Raw genomic sequence first — 25,396 nt, 5'->3', positions numbered from 1 at the left:
TGACCAGTTTTTGAGATCTCTTAAGACCTATCTTCTAAGCACGGTCTAATCTGGATCTTATGGAAAAATGAAGATTTTTTTTCAAAGCTTCTTAAGCATCTTATGCTTGTGTCAGGCTCAGTTATGCACTTTGAACATACCTCTGGGTTTTGGCTGACCTTGGACTTCTAGCAAATAAGCACTCTGGTGTTTGAACCTTGAGACTTAACAGTATGCACTTAGGAAATACACAAAGAACTGTTCCAGTAATTCTTACTTCTCTGTATTATGTTTCTCAACTTGTGTAAAAATAATTGTGTTCTGACTTGTTTCATTGTTTGAAGATGGAACTGGTTATAGGCCTCTTCTACAGTTTGAACTTTCAACCCCTTCATCTGGTTTGGGACTCTGAATCAAGATTTGTGTAATGTAATAAGCCTGCAGTTCTGTGCATGCAGTGGTTGGTTTTGTTCCTTGCTGAATTTCTGATGTCCCGTGAGGTTACTCAAGTAGTCTAAAATTGCAAAAATGTATGAAAACTTTACACTGACAAAGTGTATCACAAAGTAATATGTGGGTGTCTTTTATCATGACAAGAAAAAAGCAGAGTTTAGTTCTTCATGCATAATGTTTCTGCCATATACTTTTGTTGCATTTATGCTTTTACATTTTGATGCGCCAAACGTAAAATTTCAGCCCTTCATGCTGCACCTTGCTGCCAGCATTTTCTTATGGAAAGACTTATCAGCCTGTTGTCATTTGATTGCTTTGATGAGAAAGGCCTTACAATGCCTTTGAAGGTAGGTGGAAATAACTGATGTACGGTAATGACAGTTCTTCACTCAGTGATCAACAAATATGCTTTTCTTGAATGGCAAATTTATCTTAGCTGCTAAAAACTTGTTTCAGAAGGAACTTGTGTGACTGTTTGTTACCACTACCCTTCCGTTTTGATTCTGAGGAGAAATAATTTGCTCTATTTTGATGCAATAATCTTTCATGCTCTTAAGTTTTGCATTGCAGAGAGTGAATATAGGGAATAATGCAGCTTGACCCAGTCTGTGAAGAGCAGTCTGATATTGCTTTACTAGCCAGCAGCCCATGATCATAATCTCTGCATTTCTTTGGTCCTCTTTGAATTACCTTTAGGTAAAGTAAAAATCAGGAGTTTACTTGTATTTTTTTTAGGATTAATTTAAATTTAGAAAATTTAAATCCATACTCAAGCAAACAAACTCAGGAAGTGGTTTAACAATGAAAGGAATGCTCTTATTTTGTTTGCACATCACATTTCTTTATTTACTTGCAGTCCTTGTATTTCTAAAGGCTATACCTATGCTTTCTTATTTTCTAATTCATTGTTCTAATTGTTTAGAATTTTTTTGTCATTTAAGACCTTCCCTACTCCCCAAAAAGCGCAACTGTAAATACAGCATGGAAGCCCACTCTTTTCATCCTATGTATCCTTCTTTAACCCTGCATTCCTTGTTTTGTTGCAAGCAGTTGCTGGAATTTAGATAGAAGATGGCACATAAACACAGTAGGAATATTTACTTTGTTATTAACATGTGATTTGGGAAATATTTTTAGGATGAATCCAATGTCCATTATATGCATCAAAGAGTGTTTCCAGCAAAATCTGTGATGGACATCACGGGTGTTTCTCAGAAACCCTCTAGATTTTTATTGTCATCATATAGAAGCAGGAGGTGAAAACAGGACAATTGTATTGGTCCATTTTATGTTAGTCTTTGAAAATGAGATAATGGGTAAGAAGAAGGTGGCAGCAGAACTAGTTCAGATCGAAGATTTATCTTCTCTGACTCCAAAAATAGCCAACACTTGAGGTGTAAGAAAGAATGCAAAGTTTGGAATTGATTTTCTTTTAACAAAATGCATGAGCTTCTCTAAGTTTTGAATGATGTTACTTTATTTTACTAATAATGGGAGTAACATCTTTTCAGATTTGAAATAGAAGCAAAAAGATTATTTTTTAAAAAATGCCTTGTATTAATTAACAAATAACAGCAACCCTTTGTCTCTATTTTTTGCCTATTTAACATAATGCTTAACACAGGACATTGAATGGTGCAGTCTTGGCCGACCTACCAGGACAGAGTGATTCAGTAATGACACGGGCAGTTCACTTCATCAAATACAGTCCTAGCAGCAGAGGTAGCAAAAGCAAGAAGCTGGTCATTACGTGACATTAAATAACCTGTGCATTTGAATGTATATCAGCAGTTCATTTAGGAAGGATGTTCTAGGAAGTATTGATGATCATTCATCCAGGCCTGATGCCTTATTGCTTCTCCAAGAATTGAAAAGACAGGTTTTTCCCAGTTAACTTGCCCTTTGAATGAACTTTGGTAAAATTGTTGCCAGCTATCACATAGGGCTGTGAAGAATGGAGCACAGAATTTACATGACAAAAGTAGTGATTTGAAGTAGACTTCTTAAACACTGTCTTGCTGCCAAGAAGTTAAGAAACTTGTTGCCTAATTTTAGAGTTATTACTAAGACTATGTGCAAATATTGAGGGGAATTCTCTGATCTCTGCTGCATACTGGCCGTAAATACAGTCTTTAGCTAATTGCTTTTGGAATACTAGCAGTCTTTAAAACTCAAAAAAACATATGGTACTGAAAATTAAAAGTAATTCTTGTTTGCAAATGAGGATGGTATACTGTTTTCTTGTGGGCTTTTTATTTTGTTTAATGCAACAGTATGAATCCGTTTATTCTGGGTGTTTTCCAAAGTGCTTCTTAAACTTCAGGTAATTGGAGTATTTACAGGTATGTCATGAGACTCAGATTTTACACATTTAGGTAAGAGTATGTATCATTTGGCAGGAGCGTAGCTTATAAGGTGAGATTCGAGCTTTTCTTCACAAAGAAGGTGAACAATTATTTTGTTACATCTCCAAGAAAATCAGAGTGACAATTTGATATTTCACAATGAGTCATTTGTAGTTTTTCTTGTTTTGGGATTTTTACTGTTTCTTGTTTTCACGATTTGAAGACAAGTACTGTTTAGGCAGTGCTGACTGTACAACTACCTGGTGACCTATGTTTTATCCAGTTAGAAATTAATAGAACCTTGATATTTATTTATTACATATATTACAAATATTAAAGCTGCATTTTTTTTGGAAACTAATAAAAAACTAAAAATTTAATGAAAGGTTGGATATTATATGAGTCGCGTAGAGAAAATGTAAGAGTGATCGTATGAGGAATCATGCAAGAAAATGTAAGAATGAGAAACTTCTTCCCTTTCTGTCATTTTGGTATCTGATCTTGATCTCTGTTTGAAATGTGTAAAGCCTCAAAATATTTTATTGTTGCTATTGCAGGACAAGAAGGCTTATCTGGATGTTATTCACACCTATATGGAAGTCCATGGAACTGTTCATGGGACAAGCACGATTTATATTCCTGGCTATGTAAAAAACCATGGTATACTCAGTGGGCGGGATCTGCAGTTTCTACTGAGAGAAACCAAGGTAAGTTTGTCAAGGAGAAATAGCAAAAATAGGTAAAGAGAGACAGTATCTCTGCATCACGTACATGAAGTACGGTGCTCTTCACCTCCTACAACTGTGCTCCTAATTTTAAAGTACTGGAAGTATAAATGATCCAATAAAAGAGATTTATTTTTCTTCCATATGCTAATAACACATTTGTGATTGTGCCCGTGTTTTTTGGATTGACAGCTATTACTAGAAAATTGGGACAATCTAGGAGATACATTTAACAAGGAGCTTGAAAAACATGGCTAAATTCATGTTTCATTTTCCCAAATGTTGTATTCAGCTCAAAGAGATTATCAGCTGAGGAAATACTTTGTTTTAGATCCATAATGTGAAAGTTAAGTGTTATATGAAAGCTGTACAACAGGAATGCTTGCTCTGCCCTACCAATGACTTTAACATGAAGTTGACCCCATTCTGTAGGGAGGAAAAGAATAAAGGCAAGTCCCTCATTCTCCATTCATTTCCTTCTCTCTGCTCCAGTTGTGCGGAGACAAGAGAGAGCAGATGAGTGTGCTTTTTGTGGTATGCTTTGCCTGTGGCTTCATAGTCAAGGGAGGTCAAGATAAGGGACAATGTATACACTTAAATAAATAAGCTTTTGTCCCTGCAATTGGAATGCTATTGGATTTTCATTGCCATTCCCATAATCCTTGTGGAACATTTTACATCACTGAGATGCTTAGTATATTACATTTAAATAGAATGTTTAGCTTTCGGTTGGTGAAATAAATGGGGTTGTGTGTTTAAAGTTAGCAAAATATATAGAACTTAATCTCCACTGTTGATGGTTTCTTGCTGTGCACTTCCACAGAAGAATCTATTAAAAAAGAAAAGCAAAAGCATTTTCCAGTCTTCCCACATAACAGTAGAGAACTCCTTTTGAATGCTGGGGGAAATGATGGTAATTTGACATCTCTGCGTGACAACTGTTGGCAAATTATGACATTTTAAAGGCAACCACTGGGTGTATGTACTTCATACATACAGATACACATAATGTTGCAGATTAAAAAGTCAACATTTACATTGATGACAGATAATATTGAGATTACACAGCTTTCACCCTCGTGGAGTATGAAATCACTGTATTAACCTCAATTACTAATGTGGGTGGAATTTTGACATTGTAATAACCCCAAGCACAAACAATGACTTCTTGTGGAAAAACAAATACATTCTATTGAGTGGAATAGTAAACTAAATTAATGAATTTCCTGCAGAATTACTGGTGTCCTTATAATTAAAAAAAAAAAAGTTCATAATACAAGTTATGTTTGACTAAGTCTTCATCTCTAACTCATTATCAGCTGACTTAAATGTATTATACTAAAAAATGTTATTTTTGTTATTAACTGGGATAACTCCTCCAGTTAGTGGTTATATTTGTTATGTGCTAAGGTGCAACATAAAGATATAATTTAGGACAAATTCAAAATAATGTGTGTTTTACAGTTAAGCACAGGCTTTTATGATTGGAAGTAGCAAGTCTAGTTTTACTCCATACTTTGACTAGTGAGATCCAATGGAGGATACTAGCTTATGGAGGCAAGGTACTCCTGTGATCAGCAAGTTGTTTATTTCTCACAAACTGAATTTGTGCGAGAAGTGTGGATTCAATCTCTACTCTTTTCAGAGTCCTACAGGCACTTGATTTTCTATGCTGTTGTGCATTGTTGGTTTGCTTTTCGCCTAACACTGAGGAATATCCTTTCAAAATGTTCTGCATTCTTTTTATCAGATGGCCAAGACGCACACTGATGTGGTTCAGAAAAATTGAAAGATGTAACCAGGCCAACAAACCTCTGGCCTGATAATACGCAGTTAGGAGTCTATCCAATTCTCCTAATACTTAGTTTGTTTTATTGTCACACAAATCAGAGTGCAGTGTAGTTCTGATAATGAAAAGAAATATGTCTTACTGCACCATTAATTTTGGTTATTACCCCTGTATAATTCTTGATCCAATATATCTAGCTCAAGATAAAAACAGCGGCATCTGATACTGAAAGTGGAAGCTGAGAATTATCATCTAATCGAATTGCACTTATTCAGTCGGACCTGTTTGATTTTGTATTTGGGGTTTTATTTTAGTTTTTGCTAACTGATGTTTAGCATCTTATCGGTTCCATGGCTTTTCTGCTTTAGCATATGGTTGATTCTTAGTGTTAATCTACACACTTGATCTAAGTCGTCTTGTTGCCTGTACATTCACAGTTTCTGATTCTGATCTCCTTTGAGACAACATTTTAACATAGCCTAGTATAAAGCACCGTTCACCTGTCTCCATTGGCCATCTGCTACATCTGTGAATTCATCATGTTGATATCAATAGTTCCTGGCATTGAATTGCTAGCGTCAGTGCGGGGTTTTCACAGAAATCAAGCTGACTTGAAAGGGAGCATTGTGCCCTAAGAAGCTTCCTGTGAGTGTGCACACGCATCCAGTGATGTCCAAGGACACTTTTTAATCATAATCACTTTAATTGCCAGGCAACGTGACCAGGCCCCATAATGAATTTAGTTAAGGTTTTTGTCACTGAACAATCAGTGTGCTAAAAATCCATGAACAACAGGAGCTGTACCTCACTGCTGGCAACATGTGTGCGTGCAGAACTCACTTGAGCCATCTAGCCTGCTGCTCACTGTCTGTAAGCAACAAACTTTCCTTTTAAGCTTCCAAAAACTGTTTGATTTCTCTTTCTAAACATACACTTCAAGATCCAAAGGCAAAGATTCTTTCATCATATATGATTTCAACATTGTGGTAGCACATTTTTGTCAGGTCAGTTTGCAATTGATCTAGTTTTAGAAAGTCAGAGCTAAATAATACTTCAACAAGTCACCCAACTGCAGCGACCCACACCTGTCAGCTTACTTTTCAGCACTTTATTTTGCCCTTAAACAGAAAATTCCAACAGTAACAGCACAGACAAGGCTTTTGTTCATATCTGGTACTTGGTACAGGACACAGTTATTCTCAAAAGCATGCAGCTGCCATTTTCTCCTAGAGTACATCACAAAGCCATACATTTCAGCATAAGTGTGCTTCACAAGCAGGGGGTGCTACTCAACATCCATCTTGACTAGCTCAGCTGTGTGGTGTATGACAAGCTGCAGAGATGCAGCAATTCCTGAGAAGATATGGAGCCATTCAGCACCTCAGATCAACAGAAGGAGGCAAGATGCAGCCTCCATGCCAACTCTTCTGCTCACAGCTGGGCTGGCACCAGGCTGTCCTGAGAGAACCAGCACTGAGATTTTGAGAAACACTCCTCCTTTTGAGAAAGTTTCAGATGCAACTTTGTGCTCCCTGTTCTTGCAAATTTTTTGAGGGAACCCAAATTCTTCTACTAAACGGTCATTTATGCTTTCGGAATGGCAATTAATGAAAGTGGTGCACCTCCCCTACAAAGACAGTCTGAGGGAGCTGGGCTTGTTCAGCCTGGAGAAAAGAAGGCTGTGGGGTGACCTCATTGCAGCCTTTCGATACCTAAAGGGAGCCTACAAACAGGAGGGGAATCAACTCTTTGAAAGGGTTGATAACTGCAGGATAAGGGGAAATGGCTTTAAGTTGAGGGAGGGGAGATTTAGGTTGGATGTCAGGGGAAGTTCTTTACAGAGAGGGTGGTGAGCTGCTGGAACAGCTGCCCAGAGAGGCTGTGGATGCCCCATCCCTGGAGGTGTTCAAGGCCAGATTGGATGGGGCCCTGGGCAGCCTGGTCTGGTATTAAATGGGGAGGTTGGTGGCCCTGCATGTGGCAGGGGGTTGGAGATTCACGATTCTTGAGATCCCTTCCAACCCTGGCCATTCTGTGATTCTGTGATAAGCATAAATAGGAAAATGAACTTCAACCTTTTTTGATATTGCCTTTTATGAAGTAATATACTTTTCACTTCCAGACTCATCAAAATACAGCTGAATAGCCATTTAAAAAGCAAATATGTTGTGAAGATATTTCAATCACAGAATTTTCAGAAGGCATTTTATATTAATGAGGAAAATGTATTGAGATAGTAAACTACGGATTTTGCTGTACTTCTTTCCATAGTTCAGAAGAGAATATACAAAATAGTCCAGTAAATAGGCACACAAAAGCAACAATAAACTACCAGCCCAACAGACTCAATGAGATGAAGTGCACCGATGCTAGGAGGAGAAGAAGAAAAGAGAAACACGAAACACTCCTGTTCATGGAACTGCAGCACTTAGTCTCTGAAATATGAAATATTTCTGTTCCCCCGTTCAGGATTATACGGTTAAAATATTCAGCTCTAGTTTTATACTTAGGGCTATAATTTAGATTATTTATTCAAGTACTCATTTTATTAATGGCCCAATACGTTGGTGTAAATTCCATGGGTAAATTGCTTAGTGTTAACTGAAAGTCACTGATTTCAAACAATGCATAATTTAAATTTGCTTGTTATGGCAGTGGTTGCAAAGTACTTGTCATGTCAGATATCATGCCAGAGAAGTCTCCATTTAGCTACTGCACCATGACAGAAATGCTGACATTATGATCAGAGAGGTGGTGTTTTGGGTGCCATGATGCTCACTGGCCAGCTCAAGAGCCTGAAATTCTGTAGCAGGAGTTCATTTCACTGCAAAGGCAGAAAAGGTTTCTGAAGAGCCTACCTTAGGATAAACCAAAGTACTCCTGTAAAGGTTTCAACACCTGTGTGTTTAAGTTGTGCAAGTGAGATTGCAGATCTGAATCCCTGTCTTTGATTTGTGCAGACTTGCAGGTGCACATGGGTACCAGACCTTGCAAACAAGGAAGTGGTATAAAAAAAGGAAACGAAAGAAAAATGATGCTAATAATCATTTTACATCTGTATTTAGCTTGCTGTTATCTCCTGTAGATATACTTTTATACTGTAAGCTCCTCCTGGCAATCTTCTCTTTACATATGGTATAAGCATACACCGCCTACTGTGGCATGTGCCCACTTAAAGAAATGCGTGAATAATGACGGTGTGGCTTTCAAAAACATTTTGAAGTTGAGAAAAATGCTCACATACAGAATGAAATGCTTTCAAGCACTAACTTACCAGTGATGGATAAGGGAATTCTACTTTGCATAGCAGTTTTGCTCCAGCTAGCAAGTCAAGATCAAGGCCGGCCTTCCAGGGTGTGCCCACAGTCACGCTGCCTATACACTCAAATGTGAAGCTTTTCATTATGGAGCTGCAGCCACAGGGTGAAGCAGTCGGGTCTGCACAGGCCCAGCGTGTGGGAAGAGAGCCGTGGTCAGGAGCCCTGTGTGGAGATAGCAGTGTTGTTTTATGTCACAATCATGTAGAAATATAGTCTGTCCTAAATCTCTGTTGTTTTGTGGGTGAAAGCCTTCTCTTCCACACAGTCTTTATCTCGTGCTAAGCAAGGAACATCAGTAAGGCCAGTTTCCAGCAGCAGGGTGTAGATTCACTTTGGGGATCTGAGCTGAGCTAATGAAGATGATGTGAGGGAGAGTGCTGAAAGAGCTAGGGGGGCTGAAAGGAGGAGCTGGGGGCTGCAGGCAAGAATGAGCCGGGCTGCAGTGTGAGGCCCTGAGCCAGCAGGCAACACACACCAGGCCACCATTCTGGCCTTATGGGAGCTAGAGGAACATCTTCCTTTATTTTTTCAAAGGTATGGTGCTGCTTAGAAGTAAGGCTTGAAAATTGATATGAAACAGGTGGTAGGCTATTTTATTATAGATTAAGTGTTGACTGTGTGCTCTGTGCTGTCAAAACATAAAAACATATTTCTTTCCCCATGGAGCTTCCTCCTAAGTAAACGGACCAGTCAGACACAAAACTGTTCAACAGTGCACAGCAGCAGCTTATTAAAAAAGTGAAAAATGAAACAAGCCTGCATTCTCTACATAACAGGCAAACACAGGATCGTAGGAGAATTGATGCTTCAGATGGTTCTAATTGCTGGTTCTCAGCTGGTTTTTTGCCTAAGCTAAGGAGTAGTTTTACAAAAAGCCAAACATCCTGCATGCAGATTGTATGAAATAGTTTCACATCTAATTTAGTATTTTCAAAAGATTTCCTTCCTTTAAATTAAACCTCTTTTGATGTGAAATCTAGTATTTTTTTTTCCTTTTTTTTTTTTAACTGTAAGATAATATATCTCATACCACATATAAAGCCCAAATTTATACAATCCAGCTTTGGTGGAAATAGTTGTTCAGATCTTTTTTTATCAGCTACCAGAGCATTTCCTGTAAGATTTCTCAGCAAGATGGCTGAGAAGCATTGTGCAAGTGGATGACTTTTTTTAACCTGAAAATTGAAAAAGGAAGAACCAACATTCAGCTCCATGCTGTGAAAATTGTACGTTCTCAAACAAGGTGAGGTTAACCTTGGATGGCCAACCTAGAAAAATACTGTTGTCGTGGGTCAGAGAGGGCCAATGCTGCAATACTTGTGCACAGCACTACTGGCTACAGGTCTGTGTATCGAGGTAAGGTTAGCTCCTAGAATGTGAGTCTGCTGTTCATTTCCATGCTGCAGAAAACAAAGTAGAAAAGTATCATTGGAATTCCTTGAATGCATGGTTCTGATCACAATTCTAATACATGAATTCCAGTATTCTAACAGTTACAAAGATTCCCTTTCATTCTGAAAAAAATGAGTAGCTATATAAACACATATGTATGTACATAAGGTTGCCAAGCATTGCTGAGACGTTGCTGTTATCATCAGAGCTTTTCATTCTCCCATTATACTTTCAAATAAAATCATTTAATTCAGGAATTATGCTAGGCCAAGAAAGGGATCAAGATACAAGTAAATGCTTGCAACTCTGACAAAATACTAGATTTCTTCACATTGAGGAAAAACGCTGCTTTTTCTAGAGCACCTGTCATCTCAGCTGACAATAAGAATAGCTTTGTGGGGAAGCTGACTATAGGAATAGCTTTGCGATGCAGTTTACCTCCTGCAGTGTACCTTGGGGCGTTGAATCCATTTAATCCTTTGCAAACCTCTGCTGACTAGTGTCTTCAGTTGATGTTTGCTGCCACCTACCGTTTTAATTAGACTCAACCGGCTTGCCAGGATAGTGTTCATGTTCAGCAAGTTAGCTGGTGTGTGAGAGAGAGAAAACAGTACTGTGGCTGTTCAGTGCGGTTGCTGCATTAAAACTTGTACGTGCTAGGCAGCTCAGGAGTTTCATTTGAATTTCGATCAAATCACCAAATGATTTCGCCCCCCCCCCCCCCCCAAAAAAAAAAAAAATTGAAAGGGTCTGTTGTTCCCTCAGCTACATGAAAAGCCATCTTAGTTCATTACAGAAGATTATTGTCAAATGTGTTTGACAGGACATTCCAGTACTGCTTGAGTATGAGGGAGTGAGCTGCTGAATCACATTTTCTTCTTAGTGTTTTTTGCAGGCTTGTATGTTTTGATGTGTGATTGTTTATTTTGTGTTAGGCCTTAGTTTTCAATTTCTGTAAAGAACAAACATTAAGACAGACCTTCTTTTCTGCTTTTCAGTTGTTTGTTGGTCTTGGATTTCCCTATGAAGGGCCTGCTCCTTTAGAGGCTATTGCTAATGGATGTGCTTTTCTGAACTTAAGATTTAATCCACCAAAAAGTAGCAAAAACACAGAATTTTTCAAAGGCAAGCCAACACTCCGAGAGGTAAGCTTTGTTAATGTTGATTGGTTCTGTATTGAAAATGAGTGTGGATTTCTTTTTAGTAACACAATATAGGCAAAGTTGCATAAATGCTCACAGTTTACTGCAAGACGTGTACAACTGTCATTTTCGTTAGCCATCAGTGGGATTAGCAATCCTTATTCACATACTGTTAAGCTTTACCTCTGTGTCTGTGTGTATGTTCTGCTAATTCTTATTCACAGACCATAAACTAAACTGTATTTGTACAGCTGATGTTCTGACCTGGAACAGGTCGTATACGATGTGTTGCTGGAAAGCATTTTTATTTTGTGGAAGAAACATATTATTGTGTTCTTCACAGGAACTAAATAAATGTCTTAATGCTTAGAACAGCTTTTGTAGGATTGTTGCATATGTTTTTGTATTTTTTTTTTTTTCTCAGGAAAAAAATCTATTCAAGCACTGTTGAGCACTGCTATTAATGGTAACAACACACTCTATTTGCAGTTGAACAACAGAATGAATTTGGAGAACTGACTATTTGAGATAAAAGGAAAACTAAACCTCAAGCTTACAAAACAGCCAGGGTGTCTAGCCTCTGTTAAGAGAAGAACAAGGCTAAGCAAGCCAGCCAGCTATGGCACAAGCCTACAACACCTGCAAGCATTTAGTAGTCACGTAGCCTTTTCTGATATCATGTCTTTTGCTTGTGACCATAACTTCGTCATAGATGTGTATAGGCATTTCCTTTACATATTATCTGAAGGAATGCTTAGGTGATGAGAAGCTTGCACAGCAGTATCTCCTAACTGATGCTGTGTTTTGGCTTTATAAACTGTGTACTGAGCAGTGCCATCAAGCTGACGGGCAAAGGACAGTTTCCTATTTACAGCCATGAACAGAAGTTGATTATAAGTTTGCGTGCCAGGGCTGTAGGTACCTTTCAGCTCTTCATACCTCAGCCCTTCCCACAGTTTGCATTGCTACCACCAAAGGAGATAGCAGTAATGAAAAGAAGGCTATTTGAACCTTCTCCTTGGACTTGGCACCTCTCAGAGCTTTCCTTCTGAGTTCCTCACCTGTCTCTCTAAAAGTTGTTCTGTGCCCAAATACTAAAATTAATCAGGCTGCTTGTGACCCACCTAACTCTAGTAGGAGTTTTAGTGCATGGAATGCTCTGCTAAATCCTGCTGACATCTGTCAGCTGTAGCAGGAATACTGTGCACTTGACCTGCACAGAAGAATAATCCCTACTGACAGCTTCACTACAAAACAATACCGTGAGCGTTCTTCGCCGGTGTTACTCCATTTGTGTGCTCAGTTGATCTATCATAAAAGCAACCATTGTTGTAACTAGTTTCCACAACTGCATTTAGATCCACTTATCTTGGTGCTGATTTCTTGAGTTTAAAAAAGTTCTGCCATCCGTCTACCAGTTTTTTCAAGTATTAACAACAAACATTTGTGTCATTCTGAAAATTAATTGATTATCCACTGACCAATTTGAAAATTAACTCTATACTTTCTACAGTAAAGTAACCATTGCAAATTGCTATTTCTCATGCTCTAAGTTCATGTTTGTTTGCAGCGGATCTGGGGTGGGCAGTTACCTGCTTCCACTCTACCAGGTAAGAGAAACAGGAAGGAAAAAAAACAACAGAGAAATTCACCTTCCAACAGCTTCTTTGGTACCAGTATTTGTACCGGCAGCTCCTCTCCATTTCTCTTCCTTGCAAAAAAAAGAAAAAGAGAGCACTGTATGCTAAGTAAGTCTAGTTGAAATGCGTTTGATGGGTGTGGTTTCTTTCCCCACAGAAATAATCTTCTGCTTTTAGGGAGCAAAAGGACTTCAAATTAGAAATTAATTTTGAATCTACTTAGAAGTATTCTAATAAGTCGGAATTATAGCCAGATGAATATCTAAAATATCAAGCCTCAGCTAATTGAAGCATTTCAGTATTAGAAATAGTTCTAATTTTTTGTGAGTACAGGTGCAGAATGCCTGCTGCAATAGGAACACGTTGTTGGTTATTCTCAATACTCAAACAGTTACTAGCCTAGGAAGTACAGTTGTTCATCTTCTAAATCTGGCCTGGCTGTAACATTGTTCTCTGCCTACTGAGATGATAGAAGAAGAGTGGTCTAGTGCCTGACTCCTAAGGCTTTGTGGAATTTGAAGGACTGCCTATGCTCGTATTTTTAAAGGCACAGTGGAAGATTTTTTTGTTGGAACTAAAAGTAACAGAAATGCAGCTTCTGCAGTGTAAAGTTCAAACAAAAGTGTCCTAGGAACTCAGGCAGTTGAGTAGCTCCTTGTGTTTAGGTGAGAAAGAGAGCAAGAGTGGTGAAAGCTGTCACAAAATTCACTTGCAGTGCCATCCTGCTAGCTGAGGAATCTAACAAGCCATCTCTGGGATCACTTTTCTTGGATATCTACTGGAATATTTATTGAAATTGCTTTCTGACCAAGGGTTGAGCAAAATAGCAGTTAACACTCTCGATGTCAAATGATGCTTGTAGTAAAAGTAGCAACAGAAATAGCAGTCATAATTCATCCTGAGTTATAGAAATGATCTTTTATACACTTCTGCTCATAGAAGCTTGGAACTGTTTGAAATTTGGAGAGACAGGGCAAGGGTGCCAGCTCTGGCAGCCAGTCACACGGGTCCAACCTGGGCTGGCAGCAGTGGCAAGCTGTGACAGCTGGCACTGCTCTGTGAAGGAGCTGTGCCCAGCACAGAGGGCAGACTGGGTTGCACGAACAGGAATTAATGTAAGCAGCAATTATTCTGCAGTGTTAGATGTTGTGAGAAGCAAAGCCACAAGTGGAAGTGTACAAATGTTGCTTATGAGCTGCAATGTTATCAGATCTTCACTTTTCCTACTCAATTCACTCTCTGAATTTAAACATGGAGAATCTGAAAGAGAGCTCAGAAGGAATGAAATTGACTGTTCATTTGTAGCTGAGTTCTTGCATTCTACTAGTGTGTTTTATTCACCAAACCTGGTGAAGAGAGTGAGGGGAAAGCGATCCTAACGCCGTCATTTTTAACGATGCCATTTCTTCCTTGTAGCTAACATCTCAGCATCCCTATGCTGAAGTTTACATTGGGAAGCCCCACGTTTGGACTGTAGACATCCATGATCTTTCTGAAGTGGAGAAGGCTGTCAAATCAATTTTGAATCAAAAGGTGAGAAACGTATTCTCAATTTGATATCAACACTTGAGAGTATATCATGGAACGTCAGTAGATTGCCTCATAATGTTAGTTTAATTACTTCATAGGTTATTGGGGGAAAATGCTGTCATTCTATCCCGGTTGTATCTGATAATCATGATTTAGGATGGGTAAATCAGGATCTTACCTGAATGAAACAAATGTGAGATGAAACTCACATTTCTATACAAATTCATTGTGAATCATAAAGCAGTATATATGTTGTGCGTTCACTGAGGCTTCCTTGCTGTTCATAGAGCATTGCGGGCTGTCCAGTACCAGCTTAACTCTTTTGGCTGATGCAATAGCCTTAACATAACTAACCCTGAAATGCCTGGACACTTATGGAGTGGCATTCTAGGAGGGCACTTTATGAAGAAAATAAAGGGGAAAAAAACTGAAGATGTTTTTGAAAGTATCACATCCTTTTTTGTCTCAATGCTTTGTTTTTCACTTCAATTCCAGGACTGAAAGTAGCATCTAGCAGGGTCTCAGGCTAGTTTTGTATCTCTTACTTTGCAATAAGCCTTGAAATTTTAGTATTTGGCATATCCTTACAGATGATCATTGAGCAACTTTTATAGCTTTTGCAAAGGAGAAGAAATCAGCTTAAACTATTGATGACTTTGTCAAATTGGGATTTGTTAATATTTGCTTCTCTTATATGGTCTTTGGAATACAAACAGCTACCACAGTGCACTGCAATGCTCATTTGAACAAAAACAACACATCTAACCCAATGCACTGTGTTTCAACAGATTGACCCTTATTTGCCCTATGAATTTACCTGCGAGGGAATGCTTCAGAGGATGAATGCATTTATTGAAAGACAGGTATGAGCTTTTATTGTGGGTGAATCTTTTGGTTTGCATTGGGAAGGGGGGACCCTCGCAATTCTACAGCCTCCTAATGTTGTTGCTGAGGAGGTGGAAACAGTGTGCAGCCCCTGGTAGACAATTGCTTGCTCAGATGAGGTTCCCATGGGGTTCACCTGGATGCAGACATGGATACCTGTGCACTGGCTTGTGAAGCTCCCATGTGATACTGTACCAGTGGGATTTTTGTGCATGCAGAAGCTGTCGAGCAGTGAAGGCAAAATGCTGACTACCAGAATATTCACTCTGCTTTTCTGGTTCATCTGTGAATGCCTGATTTACCATATATCTTTGCAAAAGTGGATATACTTGTTTGTGTTTCATGAGCTGAAGGAGGGTTTTTTTTAACTATTATGTATACGTGTCTATAGACAGATATCTATGTGAAGAACCTTCTTCTGCTGACTTACTGAAGTAGAAAAGCAAAGTAATTTTTCAGCATCAATGTGACTTCTTTTACAGCTGGCATTCTCAGTGTGTACACATACAAAAAAAGCCTTTGAACCACAAAGAATAAATGCAGAGATGCTTTTGCAGTAGAACTACACTTAGGCTAAAACCTCTTGGAAGTTTTTTCAAATATTCAGTTGGTTTGGGAACCTGTAACTTAAAGGACTTTTGCATTACTGCATGCTGAGATTAGCAAAAGGTATTGAGTTGGAATAATAAACTGGACAGAATTGCATTAGATCCTGATTTCTAGAAACTGAATGTGTGCTTGGACTTCTGCCCAATGCCAGATCTGCTGCAAAGGCCAACATCTTGCCTTTTGTTCTGCCTGCTGCAGAAGAGTGATAAGAGTAACGTATATCTCTGTTAAGCCAATTAACTTCTGGAATTTCTTTCAGAAACACTGGGTGGGCTCCTCTATCTGTATTTCTGAAATATGACAGTATTACAGGTAGTAATAAAGAAGAACATGGCTTCAGATCAAAAGTTTAGTTAAAATAACACAGCTCTGTCCAACTTCCTGCCAACAAACACAATATGCTTTTTGTTGCTATACTGACATCATAGCCTGGTAAAAGTCTCTCTGCTTCTTTTGATTCTTCTAAGTTAGCTGTAAATGAGATGTTTTGTCAATAAGGAAGGTATGGAGCTCAGTATGTGGAAGAAAGAGTCAATTTAGAGATTGCCCCAAAGATGCTAAGCTGTTTCTTTGCCCTCTACACCTCCCCCAGGGTTAAGACCTTGCCTTTATCACACCTCCTCAGAACTAAATACAGCATTATTGTGTTGTTCATTGCTTGACTAATTGTGAAAAGCTGTTACTGCTTCACAGCTTTCAGGATGCTCCGTACTGTTATTACCTGCATTTACATAGCACTATGCCTGACATGTCAGGTGAAGCAAAAATAGAGGTGAAGACCATGTTTTAAAGAGCTTGTGGTTGGACACAGGTAGAACAGAGAAAGCAGAAACTCTGAACAGGAATGTATATATCATAGAATAGGCACTAGATCTGGTTGCCTGGGGCCTCATTCAGCCTGGCCTTGAATGCAAGGAGCTGGTCTTTTTCACAGGTCGCAAGGTGTGTTAAGCATAAGTGCATGTGTTCTACGTGGTGATTTGTGAATGTGAAAAAGGCAGATATACAAACACGTAGGTCACCCTATGGGACAGCGAAACTGTCGGATTTCAAAGAATTGTCTGTAATTCCCCACCTGGGTCAGGGTCAGGACAGTATTCTCACAGCAGGCATAATGGATTCCCTGCTTCTTCAGATCCAGCAGCTGAACTGAAGGTCTTTATGGTTTGGAGTGAGAGCTGCTGAGAGCTGTTATTGTCACTTTGCAATGCTCCGTTAGCCAGACTGATCCAGCTTTCACTCCAGGCTCTTCCTTCTTCCTGGCCCAGCCAGCAGCTCAGCAGGTCCCTTGGTTCTATTGGCTCCAAGGCTCCACAGATGGTTGTGTCAGCTTTGCTAGGGCAGCAGAGGATGCAAACCCAAGGGTAGGACTGCTCAGATCAGCATTGCTGTCAGCATGGGAACTGCAGCAGCTCCCAAAGCAGCTGCAGGATTCCCTGCTGCAAACTCAGAGCAATTGGATGAGCCAAGCAGGGCTGACTGAGCAGGCACGCTGACCTGGAGAAGTGTGGTCCAGCTGAGGAGTACTTGGGAACCCAGCAGAAAATACTTGTGGTTGCTCTCTACTGAATGAGCAAACTGACCTGACCCAGCTGAGCACCAAAGCTGGCAAAAAGAACAGGATGAGGGCATTCAGCTGGAGGGAAGAGCAGGGACAGCAGCAGCTTGTTATATGGGCTAAGTCCACCTCACCTTGAAATAATGATTATAGGTAGAACGTGTATAACCGCAGGCTGTGCTGAACTTTAACCTTTGGTTTTAAAATAGCATCATTTATTTATTTTAATGTTATGTGTGTGGGATTGTGTGACAAGATAGACTGGGCCAAAGTTACCAAACTTAGGTTGCCCAGTTGATAGGTAAACCAGCCACTGACAGCACAGCTCTGTGCTGGTATCTGTGAGGGCAGCAGCGCTGAGGAAGCTTTCCCACCAGGCTGTGGAGCAGAAATGGAGGCTGGTGTTAACCTAGATTTAGAGAAATATTTCCACTAAGACATATTACAAGCTGAAGTTTCCAGCAAATGGTGAAGGCTCACAAGACATTTCCTTGTCTTTGAATAACTTTGCCTTCTGCCCTCACAAAATATGAATCCAATATTTACAATAGATAAATTCCCTCCTGCATCAAGTGTTTACTTAGAAAAGTTCAGAATAAGCAAAGCACCCAAGTCCAAATAACAAAGCAACCTTTATGAAACAGTCTCATTAAAAAATACCTTGAACCATCTATTGTTAACCTGCTTTATGTAAAATTATTCTGCCAAAAATACCCATTAAAATTAATTTTTTTCAAATATGAAAGTTTATTCTTTTTATGTTATAGAATGCACTAAACCAAAAAAATTAATGCAACCTATTAATGACAAATATGAATAAAAAAAAAAATTAAATCCCAATGGGAGTTCATGAAAAATCACTTTTGCTCTCTGAGTTTTTGTTTCTTCTCAATTTGTGCCTGAAGCACTTTTGTTTCTCTGGCACACTTAGATGACTTTCTGTATACATGCCTCTTGCTACTTTGGTTCATCAAAATGATATCAAATAAAGCAGCACAAACTGTACAAACTGGCAGTTCATTTACAGTGATTATATGAAATTGCTTATCAGAAGAAGTGTCATAAAACACAGATAAGGTCTAACTGTGATCTTCTGTTGTGTGCTATCAGATGTTTGAGAAATTAGTTAGGATATTAAATTTATGGTTAAAGCTGCGGGTACAAAAGCTTCCTGCTTCAGCAGAGGAAATCTAAACAGAGGAGGAAAAAAACAAGAATTGGTTGTCATTTGGAGGTTTCATTTCATTAAATTTTGAAGTAGTTCTGTCTTTCTAAGCCCTAGGTCACAGTCTGGGACCTGTTAGTACAAATATTTGCTTTGTCGGGAGAAGGCAAACCATGATGGTGATGGAGTGGGCCCAAACTGATGAGAGTTACCAAATACTGAAGTAATGGCCAACTATAATGGAATGTTATTGACTTTTTTCATTTATAATGCCAAGACTGTAAAAACTTACTTTCTCTTTTGCAAGCAGGTGTATTTGGATACCATTTCTTCTTTTCCTCTCTTGCTGCACATGACGCTTGACTGCATGTATTAGGGCCAGTTTCTTTCATTGTCGCAGGGCACTTTGACTATCAGCTCAATCAAGGAGAACAAACAGACTCTCTGAACCCTGGTTGCCTTGTAGAAATCATCAGTCTTTTGAGTTCACTTCCTCAGTGTTGCTGTGACTTCCCCTGATCCTGCCCAGATGGCTCACTACCTGCCACAGAGACACGTCTCACTTGCATGGTAGCTGACCCTGGACCTTCCTCCTAGACTTTGTGCTGCTACCAAAATAGTTCTGCTAGCAGGAGCTGGTGGAACAGGAGTCACAGAGCCAATATGGGTTGGGTATGTGGAAGTAAAGAGAGATTCAGATACTTGTCATTAGTTAAAGGTGGGAAAGAAACTGCTTTGGGAATAATGATACCACCCCATTTCAACTAGCAAAGGTGGCAATTCGCCCACTCAAAAAATTCTTTTTATCCTCTGTCATAGTGATTTTAGTGCAGCCACACTGAGCTCTAAATGAGTGTTTGTAATAATAATCACTTACTTTATTAATGGAGAAAATTGCTAATGAGACACTGGATTCATCACAATGAAATGTTGTCTGTCACTGCAGGATTTCTGTCATGGGCAAGTGATGTGGCCCCCACTAAGTGCCCTTCAAGTGAAAATTGCTGAACCTGGAAAATCCTGTAAACAAGTTTGTCAGGAAAGCCAGCTCATTTGTGAGCCTTCCTTCTTCCAGCATCTTAACAAGGACAAAGCTCTGCTTAAGTAAGTACCCAAAAGCACAAACATATTATTTGTCTCTTTCTATAGCTCTGGTTTTTGCCACGTAAGGTGCTTAGTGCACGGATTCTGTGAGCAGAGGAGGTGTCGAGAGGCACTGTGTGTTTTGGCAGCAGCAACCCGTGAGGCCAGCAGTCCATCCTTCACAGCAGCGGATGGTTGGAGTTACTGCTGTGCCCACAGCACTGCTCCATGCAGCATGTGTTTTTGCAATGAGGAATACAGCACAGAAGCAATCACCAAGCCAAAAACTCACAGCTTTTCCTCCTTCCCTGCACCTCCTACGTGCACGCTCTGCACGCTGCGCTGCCCTTTGGTATGGAGTTGCTTGCAACAAGCAGAGATGCTTACTCTGCAGTATCATAGATGCCAGGACTATGATTGTGTTTGAGTGAGCTTGTAAAACTTGGGCATGTTACAGCCTTGGCTGAGCAGGTGCACTGTTCTGTATTACTTTTGCCATATATTCCTGAGAGCAAGTGAATGGCATGGTGCCTTGCACTAATCCCAGCCGTGGTTGGCAGTGCGGTGGAGGGAATGATTCAAAAATTAAATCTTTTGTTGCAGCAAATAAGAAACTCTCTGCACATTGTGTGATTTCCACCAGTTACTTGCATGATTTTAAATGCAGTGCCTCGTTCTGCTTTTCTTTCATTTATTGAGCTCCCTCTTTGGTTACGATTAACATCCACACTGAGAAACATATATTCATTAACGATTCCACGTGCCATCTCTGCAAGCCTTTGTCAGTAGCATCCTGGATATAAAGATTTCTGATCCCTGCTGCATTTAGAGGTATTAGTACCACTTTATAGTGCTTACCAGCTATGCATTAAGGAAATTATTGCTGCTTTCAGGTGCCATTTCTTTGGGAACATGCCTGTGTTCCTTTCAGAATGAAAGCAAAGCATTCAAATGCTGGGCTGCAAAATGGCTGCTAGCAAGTGTGCCTTACAGGTTTTCCATCTTCACCTTTTTCTATATTCTTTGTAGACAGATTTTATTTTTATATTTTATTTGAAAAGTTGTAATTTCCAGCGGAGTACAGAAGCAGCTCACGTATGAAAAGTTTCTATCAAGCTCTTGTTCTTTTCTAGCTATCTAGACAAAATTGTGTTTCTGTGGACAAAAAGTCTGTTAAATTCTACTTCTAAAGCCACCACTGTTTCCAGAACAATTGGAAAAAAGACTCTGCTGGAATTGCTACCTTCATACTTTTAAGCTTTGTGGTCAGAAAATGGCAACTTGAGTTTTCCTTTCTTCCGCAGCACAGCACCAGCACCTCAGCCTCACATCGGGCTGCCCGGGATGCCTGGCGTGGTTTGGTTTGCCTGGCAGTGATTTGTGCTCAAATCAATGAAACTTTCTCCTGCTTTCAGATTCTTTGGTTTTGTCTTACTAGAAATCCATTGTATACTAAAACATCAGATCTGAGGAATAATGTTTTTCCCTTTTTAACTTCTCTCATTAATCTTTAAGACATGAAGTAATGCTAAAAAGACTCTGCTGCCCTCTGCAGAGAGAATCTGTGCAAGCAAAAAGAAATTAGTGTCTGAAAACCTGCATCTCTGATCTTAACTTAGTTTGTAGTGCAGTATTATATCCGTGGTGAGCAAGGACGAAAACTGTGTACTCAACTCCTGCAAACTCCACTCCACTTTTGATGGCTTGCTTTCCTTTTTAGGCATAACATCGAATGTCTCACCGTTGAGTCTGCAAATGATATTGTGGTCCCCTCTTTTGATGGAAGAAGGAAGCACTGTGTTTTCCAAGGTGACCTCTTACTGTTCAGCTGTGCTGGATCCCACCCGACCCACAGAAGAATCTGCCCATGCAGGGACTACATTAAGGGACAGGTTGCGCTTTGTAAAGACTGCCTATAGCAGCAGCAGGGCTTCTTTTGAGTATAGGACAAAATGTAAGTAGTTTTGAGAGGAGCTACTTATTAATTCCTGCACTTCTGTCCAGGTTTTTTTGCTGCAGGCAGAGCTATTATTGCTGGGCAGAATTATCTACTGAGAGGAGGGATTGATAGCAAACAGCTAACTGATCTTTTTTCCTATAAGAACATTTGCAGTGCAACTCTTCAAATTGCTTCATCTGTTTGCGAAGAGAAATGAGTTTCGTGTTCTCCAGTGGTTTGAAGATGACTGCACAGAATAGTTTGTAGAAAACTCCCAGGCCCATCAAACTTCTTTTTTGTTGTTTGGGTGAAGTGTTTTCTATTTTTCGATGAGTTTGAACATCCCTGGTCATGGTTAGCAAAAAGATCTCAGCATCATTCCAATAGAAAATTGAAAAAAGTGTGCTGGGGGGTGGAGGGGGGGGAGGACTACAATTTATTATAGATGCACTGTTTTGGGTACTGCTTTGTCTTGAATGGCTACAAAGTGGTTTACTTCACAAGAATTTGGAATCACAAGATAGCTCTATATTCTGCAATTGGGTTATCTGGGCCCAGTCCTTTTTGTTCAAGTTTTGTATACAAAGTATTGTCTGCATCACAGCTGCTGCACCAGAGCAGTCTGAACAGAAAGTACTATGAGTGAGCAAGCAGGCAGTGTGTGACCCGACAGCCAACTTGGGTTGGGGCATTCTTCAGTGTGGAAAAGCCTCAAAGACACGCTGCCTTTTTAGGGATGGACTTGTCAGTTTACTGGTCCCATTTAGAAAGTAATCCTTGGAATTTGCCCATGCTTCTGTTGTAGTCTGTCTACTAGAAATACTGTGTGAAGCAAAAAGTATTCAGCATCTTTGGAGCAATATTATTGTTAGAGCCTCAGTTTGCTGCGCCTTCCAGTAGTTAAAGTGTTGCTGAATGACATAGAAAGGTTAAACTAAGCTAACTATAATTATTGTATGGTAGAAATGTAAAATGTCTTCATAACTAGCTAGATTTTTAAAGAGAATTTTTTTCTGAAGAGCAAGAGGAGACAACTGCTAAGAAAAGTATTGACTGATCTTGTGGGTGCTTTGGTTGTTTTTCTCGTGGGGAGGGAAGGAGGGTTTTGGTGTTTTTTTAGGTTTTCTTTTCTGTTTTTTTTAACAGGCACACCAGTCATAAATTGAGAAAATTGAAGAGTTTGAATTCAAACTTCCTTTGAAGCAGCACATTAAATCTTTGACACCACTTTCTTTTTGTAGAGGTAACTATGGTTCTTCTCAGCAGAAGGTGGCACGCTTGGCAGCACCATTTGTAGACAGGAAACAATTTGCTAAGGTCAGTGAGAAACCAGTCCGTGGTGTATTTTGAAAGCAGTCATAGTCAGCACTTTGGGACGTGAACGTGTTCTTTCTGTGTTGGAAAAAACTCCATTAGCATGAAGGGTTTTTTTCATGAAAATGACCATTACTGAGTAGCCATGAAAAGCATAGAAACTTTTGTTTTCCCATCTCTTGACCTACCAAAGACCATTGGAGGGAACTGCTTTTTAATCCTGGATAAACTTTTAAAACAAGGGAGCCGAAAATTGTTACATTTCAATGTGAAAACAGCAAATTACTTTTTTCCAATTGGTTTCCTGCCTCAGCACTCCTGATGGTGTTACACTGTAACACTCCTTACTGCTGAGAACTCAGGACTGTAATCCTGAGGCTGTTGGGCGGCCACAAGGCTGTGTGGGAATGTTGAAGTTCCTGGGATGCCAGGAAAAATCTGCTGTATCTTAGAGTAATTTTCCAAAAGCAGAATAACAGGGCCCTTTAATGAGGCAAACATTCTGTGTGAGGAAAAAAAACACAACTAGTATGAGCATTCTTACTCTTAGCATATCTCAGCATTTGCTTCAGTCAACAGAAGCGTAGTTTGCAATAGTTTTAATACCCCAGCAGAGCTGGAGGAGGATTCAAAATGGGTCTGAGCAGATGCAACAGTTCATTTTGTGTTTATATCACCTATTCCCCACATAGCTGTGCATATTTATGCAACTGGAAAGCCCTGTATATTACTGGCAGTGTGTATTTCTACCTGGTGCTGAATGTGGGGGCAACAGCAGAGATTTGTCTCTCCTAGTTCAGCCTGAGGTTCCTCAGGCAGGATTTTAATTCAGAATGACATATCAGAGAATTACATCGGAAACAAAGATGTGGATGTGTGCACTTACAAATGCAAAACACGTAGTTTTTGTTGCAGTGTAATTCTTGCTGTAAATACGTATTTGCTTGACTCCCACCGCTGTATGGTCCACATGGCATATTGCATTTTATTTTGCCTCTAAGCTTTTATAGATGGGGAGGGTTTTGGTATTTGTTATTATAAGATTTTCTGGTCTAGTGCTTTGCTCAATGGTAAGTCTGCATTTACCACAGCAGGGAGAGTCTATTATAAGCTGTTTTTTTTTTCATGCTGTAGCACTATTTCTCTCTTAGCCTACTGAGCTGAATTACCGCATACTGGCAAAAGTGAAACAGCAAACACTGGTGCCGCTGGCATTTCAGCCAGGGACAGGATATCTAAATCCGGTTTCAGGATCATTTGGGTCTGATTCTATTTCCACTGAAATCTATAGAGAATGAGTCCTTAATCTTAAAGAAAAAAGAATCAAGAGCTGTGGTCTCACAGGCCTGCGTTGTTAACTTAAAACACAGTAGCTGGACCTCTTCTTTCAGAAGTGTTACTTTTATGAAATACAGCTTCAATCAAATTTCTGTAGAAGAGATCCTCTAAGAACTGTGAGTGAACAACCTGTAGTGTGCTGATGTTTCACTCTCCATCACAGAGCAGTGTTGCCCATGCATCAGTAAATCATGCAGGGCCCTTCTGCAGATAAGCACTCAGGCAAATCCAGGTGGGACTATTACAATTTTGAACAATTTAGTAACGTGTAAAAAATCCCCATGTTAGAACAGAGGCCAGCCTTCTGTCCAAGTGTCAGAACTATTTTCCTTCCTAGTGAAAGAGTAAAGGTGGAGTCACAATATTCCACTTGGGGTCCTTGAGGTGGGGCCAGGCCGCAGAGCTCAGTCCACCAGTAAGGCCTGCAGCTCCTTCTGCTCTGAAATCAGGTTTTTGCATGACTTGGCAGTGGAATATATTGACCGGTGGTTGGTGGGGGAGGAAATATCAAAAGTTGCATAGAAGAAGGTTTTACAAGCTTTTAATCATAACTCTCATATCAAGACATTCTTTGTTTTAAAATTTTGTATTTTTGTATGTGACCTAGTTTTTTCAAAAAATGTTGTTCCTATGAGATTAGAAAACTTGAGAGAAGCATTTACATATTTATTAACATAAAATTATGGCTTGCCTTTGAAAGGTAAAGTTGGTAAATACACACTGTTTAAAAATGCCAATAAAAACCTCATTTATTTCATATATGCAAGTTGATTTGCACATGTATAAATAGAGTTGCTTTTTTGCATTTTTTTGCTTAGTTTGTTTCTTTTTGTGCTTTATAGTCGCAGCTGTGTTTGTTTATAGCAGATTGTTTCTCCTACAAATATTTAATGTTTATGTGCCTTTTTTTTTCTTTACTTTGGGGTTTGGATGGCTGCTTTTAATGTGGTCACTGTCTGAACAAATATAATGGAACACTAACTGCAGGTAAAACCCAGTGCTTGGTCACTGTATATCTGTTAGCAGAACAAATTCTGAATGTTTTGAAATAGCAGGAAGATCTGCTCTAAAAACATAAGGGTTAATAAGATAAAAGATACCCAAACATCACTGATTCTTACCAAAATTTGCTTCTGCCAGTGAAATGCCTTTTACTGAATGTCTGTAATTGGACATGAATGCTTCTGCTG

The 25,396-nt window shown here is 39.5% G+C and overlaps 1 protein-coding gene across 8 annotated transcripts in view; it reads left to right on the top strand.

The window, feature by feature from the left end:
• MGAT5 (alpha-1,6-mannosylglycoprotein 6-beta-N-acetylglucosaminyltransferase) overlaps positions 1-24,963 on the top strand; it is a 112,363-nt gene extending 87,400 nt beyond the window's left edge. For 7 of the 8 annotated variants that reach the window (XM_048953887.1, XM_048953882.1, XM_048953883.1 and 4 more), the window contains 6 exons: positions 3,335-3,484; positions 11,002-11,148; positions 14,202-14,318; positions 15,104-15,178; positions 19,479-19,636; positions 21,336-24,963. In XM_048953887.1, coding sequence (XP_048809844.1) covers positions 3,335-3,484; positions 11,002-11,148; positions 14,202-14,318; positions 15,104-15,178; positions 19,479-19,636; positions 21,336-21,534 — 846 coding nt within the window. In that variant the 3' untranslated portion in view covers positions 21,535-24,963. The remainder of the gene's footprint in view (positions 1-3,334; positions 3,485-11,001; positions 11,149-14,201; positions 14,319-15,103; positions 15,179-19,478; positions 19,637-21,335) is intronic. The other variant, XM_048953890.1, reaches the window with a different exon arrangement.
• The last annotated feature ends 433 nt before the right edge of the window (positions 24,964-25,396 follow it).

The sequence above is a fragment of the Lagopus muta genome, chromosome 8, assembly GCF_023343835.1.
Source record: "Lagopus muta isolate bLagMut1 chromosome 8, bLagMut1 primary, whole genome shotgun sequence".
Taxonomy (NCBI): Eukaryota; Metazoa; Chordata; class Aves; order Galliformes; family Phasianidae; genus Lagopus; species Lagopus muta.
This window is presented reverse-complemented; position numbering and strand designations above follow the sequence as displayed.